Below are 21,881 nucleotides of genomic sequence, written 5' to 3' on the forward strand. Positions count from 1 at the left end.
CTTAGCAGTGAGGACCCAGACATGATGAGGCTATGCTTGGACAAGACTCAAGTCCAAGACCTGCTCAACTTGGTTACTCCAAGCTTATCAAGCTTCGTGGAACTCATTGTGGTACTGGAAAAATCACATGGATAGCTGCCAACACATGTGCTGGGGTGAGATTCACAGAGATGCGCGCTAATGGCCCGTGATAGAAGGTGTAAACTAATGACTTAACTATCAACGTTGACTTCAGATTCACAAAGCTTTCGTTTCATCATAGTTAGAGGCCGCTGATTGGATGAGCGCCGTCGATGACGTCATTGGACTCGGCCAATCACAAGCGTGTACACTCGGCCCTCGATTTAAAGGATTAAAAGGGGGGAAGGGAGGTCCATTGCTTGAAAAAGTCCGTTACTTGAAAATACTTACGTACGATAAATACCGCCTTACAAAAAAAATCACTTTAAAAATTATCTTTACCACTTTTCATGTGTTTTCTTGGGGCTACTTTTCCAATTTTACTAGAGGACGCATCGACACAATAACTCGCGGCATACTGCTGCAGCTTCTGTTTACTCTTACGAATATCGGAAACTGTTTGTTTCTTAACACCATGCTCATCACACACACTTGCTACACTCAACCCACGTTCTAGTTTCTTTATTAAATCAAGTTTCTGCATCACTGTTAGATTCACACGTTTACGTTTTTCTTGTTTGGGAGGCATCTTGGCACAAAACCTACACCAGAATCAAAGCAGCAATGGACATTAACATGATGCAATCTACCGCTCCAGCCCGTGGCCAGATTCAGAAATGAGGATGTAAGTTCGAGGATGTAACTCCCTACATCGTTTTGACTTACACCCTCCTCACATCCCTTGCTTCATCTGAATTCAGAAAAAAGGATGTGGGATCAGAGAGGCAGCTGATTGGGCAAAAGCCTTCATGATGTCATCAGGCTCGACAGTGAATCCAAATCGTTTAAGCAAAGCGTGCCAGCCAATCGCAAGGCAGCCGCGGCATCAGCTGAGAAGAGCTTGGAGGAAGAATACAGTGTATTATTCCTCCAAGGAGAAAAGAATACAGCAGTAAAAGATAAATGAAAAGAACAAGTGTAATAGTAGAAAACAAACAAAAGGATAGAAAAGGGAAAAGCAGAAAGACCAAAGTAGGCTAAAGGAAAAGGAAAATAAAATAGAAAAGCAAGACACCGTGAAGGCAAAGTGTACGGAAAAACAGAGCTCAGAGCAGAGTGAGGTATCTAAGTGGGCAGAGTTAACTATTTGAGTCTGAATAACCAAGAAGGACATAAGAAGCGATTCAAAGCAGTACAGGTCAAAAGAAGAAGAAGAAGGACACCAGTCTTCCTCTTCTTCCTCAGCCGTTGGCAGACCTGACGGCTGACGGATATAGTGAACTCTACAACATATATTTCATCCCCACTGTAGCATATCACTTTTAAGGAAGGATTTTGCTTTATTGACTCATAAACCCTTATTTCCTTATAGGGAAACATTATATATAAAATCGGGAAACATTATATATAAAGCATTTCATTGAAAATTGAAGAAAGGATGCAAGAGTTACACTCCTCCAAGGCTGGCGTAACTTACACCCAAGTTACATCCTCGGCTACGTCCTTTTTCTGCTTTCTGAATCCCGATGGAAGTGTGGAGGGATGTATCTTGGAGTAACATCAATGTAAGTGCTTTCTGAATCTGCCCCCGGCGAGCCGAGGAGCGGTAGATTGCACCATGTTAACACATATTACGTCAGCCTCTATACCTGCCTCCCTTCAAGCTCGGGACAATTTTTCTTTTTTTTATGATTTTATGATATACGTAGTAGTGTACATAATATTATTTTCAAATTTATTTTAATAGGATTTATATGTGTTTATTGTTATTTTACGGTTTTGACGTTTCTAAAGCCAGTGTCACACCGGACAAATCTACCCAGCAATGGACAGAACGTCCGTTGCTGTTGCTGGGTATTTGTCCGTTGGGATTTTGTGGTCCGTTAAATCCGAAATCCGTTAAATCGGGGTCCGTTAAATCGAGGGTTGAGTGTATTCAGAACTGTGAGCCAATCGTAAGGCAGCCGGCCACCTTCAGCTGCAGCTTCAAAGTGACCCGTTCTCTTCACATTTTATTCCTTTTTTCATGGTAAGTATTTTGAGGAAACAAGGGGGTGTAGTGGGAAAAAAGTCACCTTCTCCACGGGCTGGAACAATTAAGCGCTTTTTCAGTGTTTTCAATACCCCGAGTTTTGCGATCCGGGAGTTGAGTGCTACACCTGCGGAATGAAGCGAGTGTGAAACTTGGGAGGGTACTGTAAAGTCCTGCACCTTAGGAGGGGAAATCCAGCATACCAATACCACATGGGAAACACTCCACTATCTACCGCAGAGGCAGAGAAAGACCTGGGACTATAAGTTACAAGGCTATCAGTGTCAAGGTTCCAGTGTTGGGTGCTGTAATCGGAAGGGATAACAAACAACAAGATAAATGGTTAGACACCAGTTTACTTTGAATAAAGTAAAAAAACCCAAAACAGGCCTCACAATCTGAAGTCTCCAACACGAAGGCTTCAGCACGCCGGACTGAGCAATGACCTGTTGCACGCCTTCTTCCTTTTCTGGGCATCTCGTCCTTTAAGTGGCAATGACGAGGCAGCACAGCTTCGTCCTTGAAGTGGTGTACACGTAGTAGACGAGGGAGGCGCAGGAGGAGAAGGGGCGTCAGGTTCACAGCAGTAACGGGAGTCCAGGGCGTGGAGAGGAGAGAGGTAAGGCACCCAGAATGAGTCCATGGTATCTGAGTTAGCCCGAGTGAGAGCAGGGCTGGAGCTTTAGTAAAATCAAGTGTTCAGAGCGAGGCTCGGCCGCTGTCTGACGAGGAAGGCGCTGGCGGTCACCAAGTCGCCTCCCATAGCGGGTTGAGAAGCCTCGGTGGTTCAGTCGACTGAGGTGTCGAACGGTGTCAGGCGAACGAGCAGCGGGAGTGAAGCAGGTGGTTCGCTGCGCCTCAGTAGTTGAACAGCTTCGAACGGCAAAATGCAGGCGGGCAGCAGGAGTGCCCCGGTCGTTCGCCCGCTAAGTTGGTAGTTGCCATCACACTCAGTGAAGGCCAAATCCTTGCCAATCACAACGGACAGGTTAATATCCTGTAACCCAGCTGATTGACAGGAAATAATGTACACATAACCAGACCCACATCTGTCTCCAGTGACACACACAAATATAAGTACAATTTTAAAGTATCTGGACCGTGTAAAAAGGAAGAAAGTGTGAAGAGAGAACGGGTCGCTTTGAAGCCGCAGCTGAAGGTGGCTGACTGCCTTACAATTGGCTGAGAGCTCTGAATACAGTCGGCCCTCGATTTAACGGACCCCAATTTAACGGATTATGCAAAAGTTAACCAGCATTTTCACTCTTTCATCCCTCACGCTGGTAAACTCTGGAACAATCTTCCTTCATCATCATCATTTCATCAATGCCTGCTCCTAGGAGCTCCCACCAGGGGATGGCCACGGCAGAAGAGTTTCCATCTTTCTCTATCCAGACACTCCCTCCTTGCCTGCTCAAAGTTTCTCAAAGATCTTTCCCCCCTCTCCCTAACGTACTCTTGCACCCTATCCCTCTATTTCACTGGAGGTCGTCCTCTAGCATTCCCTCCCTCTATCTTACTCACATACACCCTTCTGGTCATCTTACTCTCCTCCATTCGCTCCATGTGGCCAAACCACTTTAAGGTCTATCGCTTCACTTCTTCCACCACTCCACACTTCCCTTCACCCCTGTGACACATTCCAAAATGCTCGTACACACTTTCATCAGTCATTCCATCCATTCTACTCACACCACAAGCACTCCTCAAATAACTCATTTCCACTGCCTGCACTCTAGACCTCTGACTTTCATTCCAGGCCCACGTTTCACTTGCATATGTGAGGGTTGGTACTATTATTGTATTTCTCAAATCCCCCTTTACCTCCATGCTCACACTTCTGCCATTCATGATTCGTCCCAAAGACCCTACCACCCTTCTTCCTTGCAATGCCCTTTCTCTTATCTCTCCCTCTGTACCACCATGCTTACACATAACTGATCCAACAATCTTCCTTTGTCTGTATTTCCTCCTGCCTATGACTTGAACTCTTTCAAGAGGAGGGTACCTGGACACCTCTCCTCCCGAAATTGACCTCTCTCTTTGGCCACTCCTCTGTACTCTATTCAGGAGCAGTAAGTAGCGGGCTTTTTTTTTTTCATTATTGTTTTTGTTTTTTTCACGCCTTTGAACAGTTTCCTTTTCTGAAAAATAATAATAATAAAAAAAATTAAAAAAAATAAAGAAATAGGGAAGTAACGTAATACAGTTGAGCCAAGTAGGGCTGTTGCTGTCTGTTCTTCTTCTGTCTTCATACTAAGCCTGAAAACTAAATCGTCCTTGACATAATAGTACACTGGTATTGCAGTATAACAGATTCAGTTTTGGCCATAGTATGTACCTGGTGAAGTTAGGGTATTCCTGTGCAAGAGGATTACCCTGGAATGACTCCCACAGCATATTGAAGGCTGATTGAGTATCAGCACACACCAGCGCCCTCACAAAAGCCATCAGTTCTTGGCGGTGGGACTTCTTTATCCGATGCTTGGCATTCAGAATCCAGCGGCTAACTTTGTGCAGAGTGTGGAATGTGGAAAGGAAGAGTTTTGCGTCAGGCCAGGTGGCTGCAAGTGCCTTTCTCTCCGGCAAACAATCATCAGTCACGAATGCAAGTGGTGCTCCTCTCCCATAGAAGGCACTCCCTCCCAAGCAGCCCTTCATCATACCAAAACCTGTCAAGGAGAGTTTAAAAGAATACACAAAGATGTAAACATGGATTTCACATTTGTATACAAATTGTCAAAGTGTTGCTTTACAGCAAAAAAGTGGCATGCACACACAACAAAGATGAATGTGTGTGTGTGTGTGTGAAAGAGTGATTGGGAAAAGTCATGCATGGCCACTGTGTTCCCTCACTAGGTCTGTGAGCACATACGACCTTATTACCTAGCTACCAAATCTAAATTTAAGAAAACAACAAAGAAGTAATTGAGAAAAATTTAAGTATAACATGTAAGGCAAGAAAGCCTGCAAAATCTATTTTAATGTAAGTTCAAACTGATCACCACAAAATACTGATATGAATTATACTTTTGGCATGAGGGCAACATGCAGTGGGCTGAGGACACAGGCAAGAAGTGCAGCCTTGGAGGAAAAGTCATGGATGATTAAGTGTGGCCAACACCTCTGGGATCTTGTTGCACTGATCCTTGTAAAACTCAGCTTTAAATTTTTTTTTCAATTAGCTTCTTACCATCTCACCCAATGGGGGAACTTATGCTGTGGAACTGTGGGAGATATTTTAAAACATTTTGTCTCCAAAGTTTACATGTTTCACAAGGCTTTCGTATAAGTTGTGGGCATTTCCAGGAGTAGTTTTAAGACCCTGATGATAGCTTGACCCTTTTTCTGAACCGTGAACCTAAAAAGACACTTCTTAGAACCCAACTGACCCCCTCCTTGACATTTAGAAAAAGTTGACATGAGAAGCGGAAGTGTCTTATAATACCGGCCTGTGACTGACGGATGGTCCTGATGAGTACAATGCCCACCTTTTGTAAGAGTTCCTTCATCCTGAGATGACGTGAAGAGAACACCCAACAGCACAGCCCCCGCCGCTCCAGCACAGAGGAGAGGTACAACACCCGGGTTCAGATGGTCAACACGTGTAGTTGCATCCACAAACACAACTTCTCCCGCTTCTTTGAGTTCCTGGTGTGCTCTTCTCATGAACGGGGTCACCAGCACGACAATGTACCGCCTGTATGTCGCATCAACTTTAATGGTAACGTCCTGATGGTTACTTGCATAGCACGCGATAGCATCAAGCATGGTCAGGTTGTTCAATGCGCCGGGCTCCTTCTTCAGCCACTGTGTTCGCATGTTTGCAATGGATTGATAGTTAGGGCTGATGGAAGGGTTTACCGGTCCGTTGAGGTCACCGACAAGCTCCATCTTCATCGAGTGGTGTTTCTGAGCCTGAGCAGTTGTCATGCCTGAAATGTGGGTATGAAATTTTCACTGGAAAAACCAGCAAACTGACGAGATATTCAGCAAGGAAGAACAGTATCCTTAAACATTAATTTTCTTTGTGCATTGTAAAGAAAACAAAGAGTATGCAAACTACTTTTAGAATTACTCTGAGAGATAGTTTACCTTGTTCAAAGTATCTAAGAAACATGTTCTTTATGCTTGGCAGTAATCTTCGCTGCCCTTGTAAGTCTGCAGAGTCTGTGGGGTGGTTGTGCTGCCCCTTGATGGTGACATAACACGGGAACTCCTCCAGCAGCTTGTCATCATTATTCTTGTGCACGGCCCGAATTGTGACTTCCATCTGCACCTTGCATCTGTGATGAACAGAGGAACAACATACACAACAATGTTATTATTAGAATTCTTACCACATTTATTACTGTAGTAGTGTACCAGTAACAATAGTATGTACTGGCTACAGTTATGGCAGCAGGCTCAGCACATCCTTCAATATTTTTTCCTTAACCCTTTCACGCACCACGACACGATTTGCGGCAAAAGGGATTCATCTACATCTGAGCTTTTGACTCAAATCGTGTCAAAAAGTTTTTAAAAATGCACCAAAAATAAAGTATCTCAGAATCGCGTCAAATTTTTTTCGTGAAAGATCCAAGCTAGACCTATAAAATAAACTAATTGTCAACTCTCTCGTGCCGTTGGATTTAAAGTGATAATTGCCCGTGGTTTAGTTGCCTCTCAGCAGGCAGCCTGTGAGCACAACTGTCGTCCCTTTAAATTGTTTTCTCAAAGTCGAAAAACTTCGCTATTTATCTGCATTTCTTGATATTTTTTTCTTTCATAAGGCAGAATAATCTCTTCCAAAACCAATGGTATATAATAATGCCAGGAATAAAGAATACTCGTGGCTGAAATTGATAAAATTTTCGCCACACGGTCAGGCCATTCTGCAAGGCCCCCAAGGGAGCCCCAGATGGATGTCCGGGGGTGAAAGTAAGCAGTGGTACGGCATACCGGTAAGAGATATACAGCCGTCTACAGCCGGTACACAGGGATACAGTACGCTTTTGAAGACACAACTCTCACCCCTGGCTACCTACCAGGCGATAGGATTTGTTTGTAAACATGAAACGCTCATATTGCAAAGTAGCTCATTATATTTGGCGGATTTCTGGCGGATTTGGATACCCAATCTTGTGCATTTTCGTCCGTCAGAGTTGACAGCACTGCCTGAGTGGCTCGCGTTCTCAGTTTCTCACGGGTTCTGGACAAGACGAGTGGCGGCCAGTGTCGCATGCACAGGGGTACACTGTACCGGGAAGAGATGTACAGCCGTCTACAGCCGGTACACGGGGGTACGCTTTTGAAGACAGTACTGGCAAGAATCTAATCTTACTTTCACCCCTGCGGATGTCGCAGTGGAAAGAGAAACTTATTAAATTTTTGGTGTATGAAAGAGTTAAGATTCATATCAACGCTTTCTTAGAGCTTGCAAACATTGGTCGATACTGAGGGATAGACAATGAAATATTGCATATAACTTTTCCCACTAACTATTTACAGCTTGGAGAAATTTGTCCATCTGTTCTAATCATAACAACTTCAAAGCCTCCTCTTCCAGTGGGCAGTGAGTGCTCTGAACATGAGAGGCATTATGAGTTAGAGGTACACCTTGGTGTGATGCACTACACGCAAAGTGGTGTCCTCTGGGCATTACATACAATATTTTCACAACATATTTCAATAAATATGACTCACAGAGGCCACGAGCTATTTTGTAAGATTAGGAAGGTGCAGCCACGGTCCAGAAATATTAGCCCTAATTTTACCAAACCTCCTGACGCACATATCTGCTGCTCCTTAGCTTTGACCTGATATATACTGGGGATGTAAGTACAGCTTGATGAGGACACTCACCGAGAGGCCACAAGGGGCAGCATCCACCATGAGCCATTCTTATCGATAACTTTGTATCTGAGATACCATGAGGATCAAGCAATGCCCAAGCAGCACCATTTTGCACACACTATTGGGTCCTAACAAGGCTTGCTGTCAGCCCACAGTGTCACTCATCCTCAAAGCCTTCCCCATGTACACAACTTTGAAGTGTATGATGGTTGCAGATTAATGGATTACTCAAAAACAAGTTCCAGATTTTTGCTTAGTCTTGAAAAAGACAGAAAAAAAAAGTTATAGGGTGTGTTGATAAAAACTGCAGTAAACAAAATACAGGCTCAATCAGTTTGATTGCTATACCTAGATCCAGTGTGTTATTGGTATTTATTTATAAATATTTTTACAGTTGCAGCACATAGTAGAATTAATACTATAATAATGGCTTTGTGGAAGCCACTCAGCTGGGGATACATTGACACATGTAAGTCTAGCACACTCCTTATGGCTGGCCAGCACGGCACATTCCTTGCTCAAAGGGAAGCTGATCCAACATCAATCTGAGTAATACAGATTCAGCGGATGTCACTCAATCCTCTACTTATCCAATTTCAATAAGAAACATCTTGAACTTCAATCAGACACTGTCTGACTACAGGATAGGCAGATACAGTAATATCCCACTTCAAGAGTGCCGTAGTTTACAAGCAAAGATAAATCATAAAAATGCCTTGGTTTTCAAGCAGTGACTTGGTGTACGAGCATCCTGTTTGTACAAGTCAAAGATGCGCGTGTGGGTTCCCTTTGTGCGCCACAAGACGAGAGTGCTCAGAGCAGGAAACAATGGGAATGGGCTCTCAAGCGGGCGTCACACTGACCCTCTAACCGTGTTGGCAGCAAGCGCAACCGGCAACTCCAACCTCTCTGGGTGTGCATCACACACGACCAAGGTTGGTTGCCTTTATCCTTAACGTAAACAAACCAGTCGCCCCGTATCTACATGGTGCCAATCACAGAAGTAAGGGCTGCTGTGGCTTGTGCTGCTGTTACTCTCATTACGGACTTGTTGCTACAGTTAACAGGAAAAAATAAATTGTTGTGTGTACGAACATGGCTTCACAGACAGGAGGACAGGAGTGTTTATCCAAACCAACAACTCACTCCCGATTGAGCACACAGGCAACTGCGGTTGCTCCTTATTCCAACAGTTGGAGGAAAACGGCCAGTGCTCTAGTGTGCAATCTTTGTGTTTTTAGCACTATGTTGTTATTATATTTTTTACATATTATACAGGTTGAGAATCCCGTATCCAAAATTCAGGGGGCCAAAAGTGTTGCGGATTTTTTTTTTTTTTTTTTTTTATTTATTTTTTTTTTTTATTTCGGAATAATTCTAGTTGAATAAATAGATTGAAATAGGGTATTATTCACGAGAGGGTGGCCTACTAGTCTCAAGATGCTGACTGCTTATTTCTGGACAAAATATGATGCTGTTTATTACAGAATTTTTCTCTGGAAATCACTAAATGACTGACTTTTCAATTGCCTGTTGTGTATCTGCCACCACAGCCACAAAATAGTTACATAGAGGCTCAACTTCCTTACTGTTTCCATATTTCACTCACCACTCACAAAGATCACAAGTGGACAAACTAGAACAAAACCAGGCAAATTAATGTTCTTCCTGCTCTGTATTCCCTCAGTGTGCATGTGTGTGTATTGAACAGCACAGCAACTTATTTCTGTGAGGAGGTATTCCACCGACCCGCGTATAGTGGACCGCTGCTGCCATGTCCCATCCTGAGCTGTGTTACGTAACTAAGCAAACCTAACCTTATGTATGCCATTTGTTCCATATTTGCCTGTCTGAATGGTTAAGCTGATAAAAGTCAGTATTTAAAAACTGTAGCGAGTGCATTTTTGGGTGAACCACAAAACCAGTCCAAATCACTATGTTGGTCAAGGATCGTCCTGAAATACATGTAAAATACGCGTTGTAACATCCCTTCCCTCTTCCTCTTGCCTTCACAAGCAGCAGACAGCGGCTGTCAGTCATGGCAGGGTAGAGAAATTATAGGGTTGCCACCCGTTCCTTAAAATATTGATTCATTGTATAGTGGAGAATGGGATGTTGCATTCCTTATATTTTTTAGCTCAAGGTGGAAACTTTAAGGGTACACACACAGAGAAACCAGGTTTACAAGCGCAGGCTAGCGACGCCGACCCCCGTAAAGAATTACACCATTGAAACAAGTAGTACAGTCAAGTCGCGTATGATGCGGATTTGTAAGGCGCAGTTTCCTATGACGCGGTATGGTTTCAGAACCGTATGTTCAGATCACGCGGGTAAAACCACATATGACGCGGTTCGTGGTCTCCCCTGGCCACATGAGCGCAGAGTTGCCAGGTTGGATTTTTTTTCCGCAGGCGAAAATCTCATGGTGGCGGTTGGGTTGGTTTTTGGGAGGATTTCTATCCCATCTCTCTCTCTCTCTCTCTCTCTCTCTCTCTCTCTCTCTCTGCACATTTTTGTATTCAGTGAGTTAAAAATTATCCTCACTATCAGAATGATCATATAGCCAAACATTATAGATGTAGACAAAGAACATTTGCAGTCGGTTGCCGTTGCCCTCACTCAAATTCCAAGTCACAGTCATGCACTCCCCGACCGCTCCTCATCTCTTCCTGTCAATCTTTTCCCCCTCCTTTGCTCGGGCAGATTCAGAAAGCACTTACATCGATGTAACTCCGAGTTACATCCCTCCGCACTTCCATCAGGATTCAGAAAACAGAAAAACGATGTGGCCGAGGATGTAACTCAGTTGCAAGTTACGTCAGCCTCGGAGGAGGTGGTGGGCGGGGTTCCCACTATCCTGTTTTGACGGATCCGTCGATGTTAACCCCTTCGCGACGACTATGCCGCTGGCGTCATAATTTTTTCTAACATAGGTGACGAGCATGACGCCAGTGCCGGAAAACGAGAAGCTTTCTGGAAATTGAACAGCGCACGTAACAATGTATGTGTCCATCCTAAGTGACTAACTGGCACCTCTTTTTCCCCTCAGACGACTCCATACTAAAAATAGTCTACAGTTCCTGCCTATGCATCATGGCATCTGCAGAGTGATTATATTCCCTCAGCCGTCCTGTTTCAGCCGTCTTCCTTTAGTTTCTCTCGTCGTGTGTGTGCTGAGCGTAGTCTTGACACCTCCACTGATTTACCTGATGTTCTAGATGAACCAATATCTTGTTCACAGGAGTGTTCAGAGGAGTGGGAAGTGGAAGTTGGATTTTTTTGGGGAATCATGGAATTCCAGCCAAACGGTCAGTCCAAATGATAATCTGATTTCACAGTTGAATTATACAGATGATGTTCTATTACTTTTATTCAGTGAGATTCATTCTAGAATCAAAAACTACAATTTATTTTATCGAGTTTCACTGCAAATTTGGTTCTCTGTAGGCAGTAATTTTTCTGGTAAAAGATTATGAACTATATTTTTCAGACTCCATCACAATAAAATGAGCAAGTGTTCTTCCATAAATTTTCCTGTTCGTTGCACCAGTAAAAACTTGGAATTTTTCAGAATCATGGAATTCCAGCCAAACGGTCAGACCAAATCACACTCTGATTTCACAGCTGAGTTTTACAGATGATTTTCTAAAACTTTTATTCAAGGAAAGAAACTAAAAATTTTTTTTCAAGTTTCACTGCAACCTTGGCTCTCTGCAGGCAGTAAATTTCCTGGTCAGATATTATAAACTATATTTTTCAGACTCAATCATGATAAAATGAGCAACGTTTCTTCAATAAATTTTCTTGTACGTTACACCAATAAAAAGTTGAAATATTTCGGGAATCATGGAATTCCAGCCAAACGGTCAGTCCAAATCATAAACTGATTTCACAGTTGAGTTATATGGATTATTTTCTACAACTTTTATTCAATAAGATTCATCCCAGAATGAAAAATACTACAAAAATTTCCCAAAATTATTTATTGAGTTTTACCACAACTTTGGCTCTATAGCCAGTAAATTTTTGGGTCAAAGATTATAAACTATATTTTTTAGACTCCATCGTGATAAAATGAGCAACTTTTCTTCAATATTTTTCTGTACGTTGCACCAGTAAAAAGTTGGATTTTTTTGGGAATCATGGAATTCCAGCCAAATGTGACAACCTAGAAAGAAACGGATTTCACAGCAGCGTGCACCAGAAAATTTTCTATAAAACATCTTTTATTACTTTTTCTCAGTTTCAAAGTGTATTTTTTGATGACTTTTGCATCATGGGAGATCACCCAAGAAAAACTTTTACGTCGCTGAGGGGTTAATGATGTCAAAATGATGTCAGCAAAACAGCAGCCACTCGGCACTGATGATCCACTCCGTCAGTCCATCGCTCATCATTTGTTGACAAACATATGGGCAGCACTAACCCCAACAACTTCTTGTATATGTTATTTTGTAGCTAAGTACAGGGGGGTCGCCTGATATGCGAACTTGGGATATGCGAACCACCTCATATGCGACCTCCTTCCTCCCTCCCTCCCCCCCTTGGGGGGTGGAGCACGTGGGAGCGGTGACTTGACTCGGTAGTAAGAGAAAAAAAAAATTTTCATTCATTTCATGTTCCCGACTTCGCTAACATCCATTTTCTACCAAATAATGAACTTGCTGTTACTCACTTCCCGAAGGAAGGGAAATAAACAATGGCGCAATCTGGCAACTCTACTCTGTGAGACGGCTCCACGTGTTCTCTTCATCAGTACGTCTAAAGCAGCCATTGCTCTCACAAGCTGTGTCTGTGCTGTGTGCAAGCTAGCCTGTGGGCTATTGTTGTTGCTGTTGTTGTTATTATGGCGCCTCCAAAGAACTCGAAAAAGCAGTTTATTTCATTGGAAACTAAGTTAAAAGTGATAGACATGAAAAAGAAAGGAAAAGGCAATTCTTCAATTGGACGGGAGTTAGGTATGGGTGAATCTACTGTGGATTATGTGTACATTGGTGATGTGTATCTCCACTTAGTTATATGATACGAAAAAGATATACTAGGTTAAAGAGTTTGGGAAAATGTGGCTGACCGCCCATATACCATTATTTACATGCTTTTTAAGGTTCCTAATATGCGAATTTGCGATATGCGAGGCTTTGAACTGCCCATATTCTCGCATATTAGACGACCCCCCTGTACTTCTATTTCATATTTTCATGATATGTAGAATATTCAACATCACTGGACTGACACAACCACCACTCCTACCCCGGATCCAAAAGTTAACTTGAGTTCACCTCACGGGCTCCGCGCGTGGCCCGGGCTCCGTTGATGATGTCACTGACAGTCGACAGATCCGTGAAAACAGAATAGTGGGAACCTCGCCTAACTCTTGCATCCTTCCTTCAATTTTCAATGAAATGCTTTATATATAATGTTTCCCAATAAGGAAATAAGAGTATATGAGTAAATAGAGCAAAATCCTTCCTTAACCCGTGTACGTCAGGTGACGGGAATTCCCGCTCAGGCAGAAAGCGTCGGGTGGCGGGAGTTCCCACCATCCGACGCGCTCGGCTTGGCCAAAAATAGCACCTCTTCCCAACATCATATCTCTGCCATGCTGCAACGTAGACACTTCAAATTTATTTCATCGTGGAGAGGAAGGATTGGCGATGAAAAACAGTATAAATTATTATGTTTTCGTTTGAAATTGCCACACGGGGCATTGATGAAAGACACCTATTTTCCAAAATCTATCAACACCGCCCGCGTGCTGCGAGGACGACAATAGTCTTCTAGCCCAACGCTTATGGGTTAAAAGCGACATGCTACACAGGGGATGAAATATATCTTATAGAGTTCACTGTAGCCGTCAGGTCTGCCAACGGCTGAGGAAGAAGAGGAAGACTGGTGTTCCTCTTCTTTTGACCTGTACCACTTTCAATCGCTTCTTAGGTCCTTCTTGGTTATTCAGACTCAAATAGTTAACTCTGCCCACTTAGGAAACCGCGTCACAGGAATAACTAAACCTATGGAGAAAATACAATTTGGTTCTGGCCCTTGCCATTTTGCCCCACCCACACTTTTATTTTTTCGTTCGTTCTACCCCGAGTGCACTGGTAGGCATTATCTGCCCTTTGATATTGTTCTGTTCAACCCCACGCTCACCACCTTATCCACTCGGCCACCGTCAACACCCACTTTTTCACTCAGTACGTATGGGGAAATATACAATTTGGTACTGGCTAGCCGCCATTTTATCCCACCTGCGCTCACATACGGGGAAAATTCATTGTTTCCCGCCTATCACTCTCTCAATCCTCCTGATGACATCCAGTTTCTGCGCATACGTCACTGGGCGAATCTTGCCCGTGGGTTTCCCAGCAGGCTTGCAAGCCACTGTGCGGCACGTGCGTGGTAAGCGAGCCGACTCCTTGCCGTGAGTGGGCCAGAGGGTTAACTAGGGCTGCTTTCACTGTCATTTTGTTTGTTTTGATCGTTACCAATGGCGGCGATTGCCGTTATAGTATTTCCACATAAAACTGGCCGATGGGGTAGTGGTGGCAACAGGGTTAGCCTAGCCCCGCACCTTGCCACACACACTCAACACCTCTCGCTTCCTCTGCAGCCAACACTGCCCCATAGGCCAGTTTCACGTGGAAAACTATAGCGTCGATTGCCGCAATTGGTAACGATCAAAACAAAGTGACTGTGAAAGCGGCCCGTACATGTGTACTCATCAGGTCGGGACCCACTGCGCCGCCGCCACATTCCGCCCAAAATCGCCCAATTCCGCCCAACCATTTACTTTCCCTGCCAACCCGAAATCGACAAAAATATTATTTGGCACGCATATTAATGCAATAATTAGTGGTGACCAACCACTTTCAAAGATCTCTCTCTCTCTCTCTCTCTCTCTCTCTCTCTCTCTCTCTCTCTCTCTCTCTCTCGTTAGTTTCTTTATACGCTGTGTCTCTGATTTCTTCCCTTTCGGACTGGGCAGCGAGACAGACAAAAGAAAGGAAAGGCTTTGGGAACACTAAAATCTACAGCAGGCCACTTCTGCACATCAGCCTGATGTGCAGAAGTGACCTGCTGTAGATTTTAGTAGGCTAGTTAGCCAGATCGCTTTCTTTTTTGCCTGCCAGAATAGACAGTTGGTCCAGGTCCACTGTACCTGAAAAAAGGAGCAAAGGAGGGGGAAAAGATTGACGGGAAGAGATGGTCGGGGAACACGCCATGACTGTGACTTGGAATTTGAGTGAGGGCCACGGCAGCCGACTGTGAACGTTCTTCTTGTCTACATCTATAAAGTTTGGCTATATGATCATTCTGATAGTGGGGACAACTTGTAACTTACTGAATACAAAAATGTGCGGAGAGAGAGAGAGAGAGAGAGAGAGAGAGAGAGACGGGATAGAAATCCTTCCAAAAACCAAACAAACCGCCACCATGAGATTTTCCCCCTCGGAAAAAAATCCAACCTGGCAACTCTGCGCTCGTTTGTCCAGGGGAGACCACGAACCGCGTCACAGATGGATTTGCCAGCGTGATCTGAACATACGGTTCTGAAACCATACCGCGTCATAGGAAACTGTGCCTTACGAATCCGTGTCATACGCGACTTGACTGTACTTATCAATAAAGATATTATTGCATTAGTTTTTATCGGTGCAATCTGTTACCTTACAACTCACAAAGGGTTTTGGTAGGAATACAAAAGTCAATTTTATGCACATCTGAACAAGTTAAGAATTGGCCAATGAGCACGCAGTACCATCACCCATGCAACGATGCCAAGTCTGCATGCCCACCCCTGAAGGAAAATCTATGCCAGTTCTCGTGGAACCGACTATAGCTCTTCATATATTTTTTCCTAAAACATTCAACAATCATGGAAACGCTTTCAAAATCCAATTCAAGGACTAATTATTGTTGAAAATAGGGGATAATATTTACGAAAGCGCAGCCTCCTCTGGCGCGTGTGTGGCTGTGTTTGTTGTGGGTTTGGGCTTCTCAATTTGCCGATTCCCATCCTCTACATGTTGCACGGGACTCCTTTCCTTTCTTCCATCTCTTCTTTTTGAGAAAGAAGAGATGGAAGAAGGGAGGGGGGTCCCGCACAACATATGGAAAACAAGAGTTGGCAAATTGAGGCGCCCGGGCCCGCGGTGGGCACAGCCACACACACGCGGGCCCCAATGAAAACACCACCCGGGCAGTGCATCGTCAGCGTCTTTGCCATTAATGTAGACGCTGTTTCACCTGCTGTCTTTACACTGGGTGCTTGTTTGATTATAGTAGAGACAGTAGATTGGGGCAATTGCAGGAATCTGGCAATGGAGTTAGCCCCTTCACCTCCCTCATGGCTCTTAACAATTTGAAGTTTTTTCTCCAAAGATAAACTTTTCCTCGGTCTTTTGGCCTTTATTTCAGCAGCACTAGTTGTTGCAGACCACTTGGAAGCCATCATGTATGTATCACTCTCGTAATACCAACAACAAATGTGAATTATATCAAAACACAAACACTGGTGTAGACGGACTGACAGAGTAAACACAACTGAATAAATAGCAGGAATGAGTTTCGCTGGGTGGCCGCTGGGGCGTGGGAGGTGCTAGAATCGCGGTGTATTTGTTTACGGTTTGGTGGTGATAGGTTAACTGAGCGCCTACATCGAAAAACGAGCAAGTGGTATCAATTCAAAACGATCGTATATACAAAATATCGGATATCGAACCATCGAATAGTGAGGGAATACCCGCATGCCTTCTGAGAGGACACCCGGATTTTTGCCAAATTTTACGCATGTCCTTCCAAGAGGACACCCTGACCGGGAGGGTTAATGAGATTCACATTAATTTAAATGGTGAAATTAAATTTGGTTTACGATTTTTTGGTTTGTGAGCAAAATTTTGGAATGTATTAAACTCGTAAACCGAGGCATGACTGTGTTTGGATCAGAGAGCCTAATCCCTAACCACCTGACGTTAAGTAGATAGATGGTCAAGGTCTTTATCTATCTCATCAAAGTTATTTTGAAAGGATGTGGAATATGCTTATTTTGATTTGGCTGCCGCATGATCGTTCCAGCCAAGTCACGTAAGGTTTGTGTTTACTTACCCAGTGGACGTCACCTTGTTGGCATGCTTCACTCCATGGCGGCAGACAAAGTGTTTTTTGAAGTGCTTGTATCTGCCAGTCACAGGAACGATGAATACGGAGTTGAAGCAGGTGTTGGTCCTGTAGCAGTAGATTTCTTTCCAGCGCTCAAATTCCTCCTTGGTCTTTACATTGGTTCTAAAAGTTACGCTGTCATGATGACTGTCTATTTCAATGTTCTTGAATCCTTCACTCTCCGCAAAGTTCAATCCTTCCATTGTTTGAATTGTGAGTTTCTTAGGAGGAGTGGAGGACAAGGGGGGAACACCACTTTCAGGGGGTTGGGTTGTTGTTGTTGTTGTTGTTGTTGTTGTTGTTGCTGTTGATGGTGCTGCTAATGCTGCTGTTGTTGTGGCAAGGTGGGTCCAGTGGTGGTAGCCCTGGACGGTTGGATGCATCATCATCGGCTGCGGCGCGGGGCACGGTATGAGTGAAACAATTGGAGACTGAACCACCAAATGTTGTACCATCACTGGAAACTGGAGTTTTTATTTGAGATGATTTGATTTTAATTTAGGCATTAGAGTATAATAATTTTTTGTATTTGTGATAGAAAAATGCAAGACCTGGGAGCGGAGCCAGCGGTGGCTGGCAACTGGGGGCGGAGCTGTGCACTCGCCTGAAGATTTATGGCGTCCAGAGGGTCGGCGTAGATCTCGTTTGCAAGTTATAAGTGAATTAATATTTTAAAAACCTCAGGAGGACACTTGATGCTGCAGTAATTGGTAATTGTGTGTGCCATTGCCTTGTAGTTCACCAATGAAAATATAATAGTTGATGTATATATGTACAGGGCCTGAAACATACTGACTCTGCCCCCACCATGAAAATTTCCTGAGGATGCCCCTGCAATATATGGGCAGAGAACTTATGTATTTCGTAATCTGTTCTGACAACTGAAAATACAAATTAGCATGCAGTACATAAATAACAAGCTCCTGGTGCTCTGGATATTGGGTATACGAATTTTTCCCCCAAACTTACCATGGAGTGTGCCCCAATGGTTGTGCAGGGAACACTTGGCTGTGGAGGGTTCAAGGAGTTCGGGGCCACGACTCCCAAGAATGGTCCACCAGATCCTACAGTAGTGTGAGTGGAGGGCCTCGCTGCAGCTGGGGGCACTGCCGCCGAGACGCTGCCGTGCCTGACATCAGCTGTAAAATTAATTAGTAATCAGAATTCAAAAGCAACTTACTAATGCAGAGCATATGCCAAGGGTGAGCATTGCTTCACTCACTCGCCAGCCATACTCCTGGCAGTCCCCTCGAGCAACCTCCCACTCAGCTGCCCTGTCCACCCCAAGTCCCTGACTTGTCCCAGCCATGAATTACGAGGGCATCCTCTTGGTCTCCACTCAGGTTTGTCTCATACAGAAACAACCCTGTGAGCAGCATTGATGTACGGGAGGCGTGCCACGTACCCATATACCCGGAGTTGGTGTTCACGGACCAAGCTGGTAACAGGCCTTGATTCAATTTCACGGAGTAGTCGCTGGTTCAACACGAAGTCATCCCAGCCATACCCCGTGATCCTGTGAAGGCACTTGGTACCAAAGGCATCGACACGCCTGTCTAAGTCACTGTTCAGTGTCCTTGTGTCTCAGCCATACTAAGACAGGGAGCACAAGCGACTTAAAGATTCAGATCTGTGTCCACCTGCATAGATATCGACAACCATTGTATGCACTGCACTACCAAGGCATGTGAAGCTTTTGGTGACCTCAACATCCTCACCACATGCATGAGCAGACTGAACTGTGTCATTCAGCAAGCCTCCAAACAACTGGACTTTGGTTTTGGTCCAGGAGACCCTCAGTGGTTGGTACTAGTTAATAAAACAGTTTATACTGAAAACAACAAACAAAACTTGAAGAGGCTGGAGCCAAGCATGAATGATGCCACTGTAAAATGCTTGCTTGCACCATTGACAGGCTGCAGCCTACCAGCAGACCCCATCACCAGAGCCTTACCCCGGGCAGTGTTTAGTACGCACAAGTATGTACCTCTTAAGTGGGTACGCGACACCCGAGGTCATCTAACTAAACTATCTGGGGTATTGCGATGAAACTTTGCAGGTAAGTAGGCATCTATGTTGCCTACATTTTGCACGAGCCAGAATAATGTATGTATACTTATATGTGTACTTATACATATACATGTGTGTATACATGTAGCGACACTTAAAATTACACAGCACCATTAATACATAACCAAGCACTTTCATTTTTTGGCTGTGAATAATCTTTAGGTATGCCTTGAGCCCTATGGAAAATATTCTGAAAGTTTCCCATACAGAAAGGCATAATGGTATTTCTTTTATTATGTTCATCGAACATCGCGTAAAATTGTTTTTTGTCACTTTTTCCTCTTAATACTCCTATCTATTAGCGGGCTTTTTTTATTATTGTTTTTTTTGTGCCCTTGAGCTGCCTCCTTTGTTGTAAAAAAAATAAAAAATAAAAAAAAATCTCCTTTACCCTATCAACAATATCTAGTCATAGGTCCCTGTCTACTTGTACAATCAACATTCCCTGCACTTTTCACTTAAATCTGATTGATTTTAGATTTTCTGCGATAAAAAAAGACAAAATTTATCGAACAGAGATATGATCAATTTAAAAATATAAGGACCTTTAACTCAGTCCATTTAAACCCGTGCCAGACATTTAAAATTTGCGCTGCGAGGAAAACATTGCTCGGGGATTATTATTATTATTTTTTTTTACAACAAAGGAGGCAGCTCAAGGGCACAAAGAAAACAATAATAAAAAAAAGCCCGCTAATCGCTGCTCCCATAAAAGAATCAGAAGAGGTGGCCAAAAGCAAGGTCAAATTCGGGAGGAGAGGTGTCCTGATACCCTCCTCTTGAAAGAGTTCAAGTCGTAGGCAGGAGGAAATACAGATGAAGGAAGATTGTTCCAGAGTTTACCAGCGTGAGGGATGAAAGAGTGAAGATGCTGGTTAACTCTTGCATAAGGGGTTTGGACAGTATAGGGATGAGCATGAGTAGAAAGTCGTGTGCAGCGGGGCCGCGGGAGGGGGGGAGACATGCAGTTAGCAAGTTCAGAAGAGCAGTCAGCGTGGAAATATCGATAGAAGATAGAAAGAGAGGCAACATCGTGGCGGAATTTAAGTGGTAGAAGACTATCAGTAGGAGGAGGAGAGCTGATGAAACAAAGAGCCTTAGCCTCCACTCTGTCCAGAAGAGCTGTGTGGGTGGAGCCCTCCCACACGTGAGATGCATACTCCATACGAGGGCGGACAAGGCCCCTGTATATGGATAGCAACTGCGTGGGGGAGAAGAACTGGCGGAGACGATATGGAAAGCCCAACCTCGAGGAAGCTAATTTAGCGAGAGAGGAGATATGAAGTTTCCAGTTGAGATTTTGAGTTAAGGATAGACCGAGGATGTTTAGTGTTGAAGAAGGTGACAGCTGAGTATAAGACAGATGGTATGTTTTGATGCCCCCCCCCCACCCCCCAGGTGTCGCATATCCCCTTAACCCTTAAAGCGGGGGTGTCGACAATAGTCGACAGCTGGTGCCTGGGCTCAACCCTCAGGTGTCGACAATAGTCGACGGCATTTATTGAGTTACATAGCGCGCCGTCAAATTTAATTTGTTTGTGGTGAAGTAGGGTAAGCATGTGGTTTTCTTTCAAACAATACCCATCCATGCTCCCTTGAGTAATTATTGGTGAGTGTATGCCTTGTCTTAGCTTTGAGAAGATGTCCGCTAGACATCCCACCTCTTCTCACCCTCCAGGGAATTTCATCCACAAGATGGGGGCCCTTTGACCTCAGCACCCATCAGGGGCATCAGGAAGGCCTGGAAGCTGAGTTTTTTGGGTGTGTTTCACATAAACTGTATAAAAGTTATGCTTTTTATTACTAAATCATAGAAGGGAAGTCCACTAGCCGTGGAAAACTGACTATAACAATGTGCTTTCAGTGATCCTACTTCAATATTGCGTACTTGCTCTACCAATGGTCATATAGTCTTCAACTTAATGTCAAACGACAGTTAAGGGTTTGTACTTTAGAATGATACTTCATTCAGTTACGTGAGTTAAGTAGGAGTGAAGGTATGAAAGGTTGAAGTGAGGTATGTTTTTGCCTGATCATGCCTGCGTGGGAGGACAGGCACGGCAAAACAAGCCCGCGCTTTAAGGGTTAAGGAAGTGTTCAGTATGTACTTATGCCTTCGCCCTTGCAAACAGTTAAGTTGCAGTCATTTATGTTTTTTATCTTTAATTCATTACTCCAGAAGCATTAACCCTTTCACACACCACAACGTAATTCGAGTCAAAATGGACTTGTCTACATCTGAGCTTTTGACTCGAACTGCGCCAAAAACATTTAAAAATTCGCCAAAAATAAAGTATCTTTCAGAAATGAGGCTTTTTTTTTTTTTTTTTTTTTTGCATCAAAGATCCAAGCTAGACTTATAAAATAAACTAATTGTCAACTCCCTCGTGCTGTTGTATTTGAAGCAATAATTGCCCATGGTTTAGTTGCCTCCATTTTAAAAAAATTTCAGAGTCTGTAAACTTTGCTATTTATTTGCATTTCTGAAGATTTTTTTTCTTTAATAAGGCAGAATAATCTCTCCCAAAACCAATGATATATGATAATGCCAGAAAAAAAGAATACTCGTGGGTGAAATCGATAACATGATAAAAAATTTCGCCGCACGGTCAGACCATTCCGCGAGGCCCCCTAGAGAGCACGGACGTCACAGTGGAAAGAG

General features: G+C 43.8%; 1 protein-coding gene across 7 annotated transcripts in view; it reads right to left on the minus strand.

Annotated features, from left to right (window-relative positions):
* The window catches only part of LOC126986080 (translation initiation factor IF-2-like), a 115,938-nt gene that overhangs the window by 18,142 nt on the left and 75,915 nt on the right, over positions 1-21,881 (minus strand). For 3 of the 7 annotated variants that reach the window (XR_007739267.1, XM_050841770.1, XM_050841773.1), the window contains exons 6-10: positions 18,119-18,288; positions 17,096-17,613; positions 6,248-6,438; positions 5,644-6,087; positions 4,494-4,824 (exon numbers count right to left, since the gene is read on the minus strand). Coding sequence is in view for 4 of the 7 variants with exons in the window: in XM_050841770.1 (XP_050697727.1) it covers positions 4,494-4,824; positions 5,644-6,087; positions 6,248-6,438; positions 17,096-17,613; positions 18,119-18,288 (1,654 nt within the window). In the remaining 3 variants the exon portion in view is untranslated. Of the gene's footprint in view, positions 1-4,493; positions 4,825-5,643; positions 6,088-6,247; positions 6,439-17,095; positions 17,614-18,118; positions 18,289-21,881 lie in introns of those variants that run through there. The other 4 variants (XM_050841772.1, XR_007739269.1, XR_007739268.1 and 1 more) reach the window with 4 other exon arrangements.

This window comes from Eriocheir sinensis, chromosome 61 (assembly GCF_024679095.1).
Source record: "Eriocheir sinensis breed Jianghai 21 chromosome 61, ASM2467909v1, whole genome shotgun sequence".
Taxonomy (NCBI): domain Eukaryota; kingdom Metazoa; phylum Arthropoda; class Malacostraca; order Decapoda; family Varunidae; genus Eriocheir; species Eriocheir sinensis.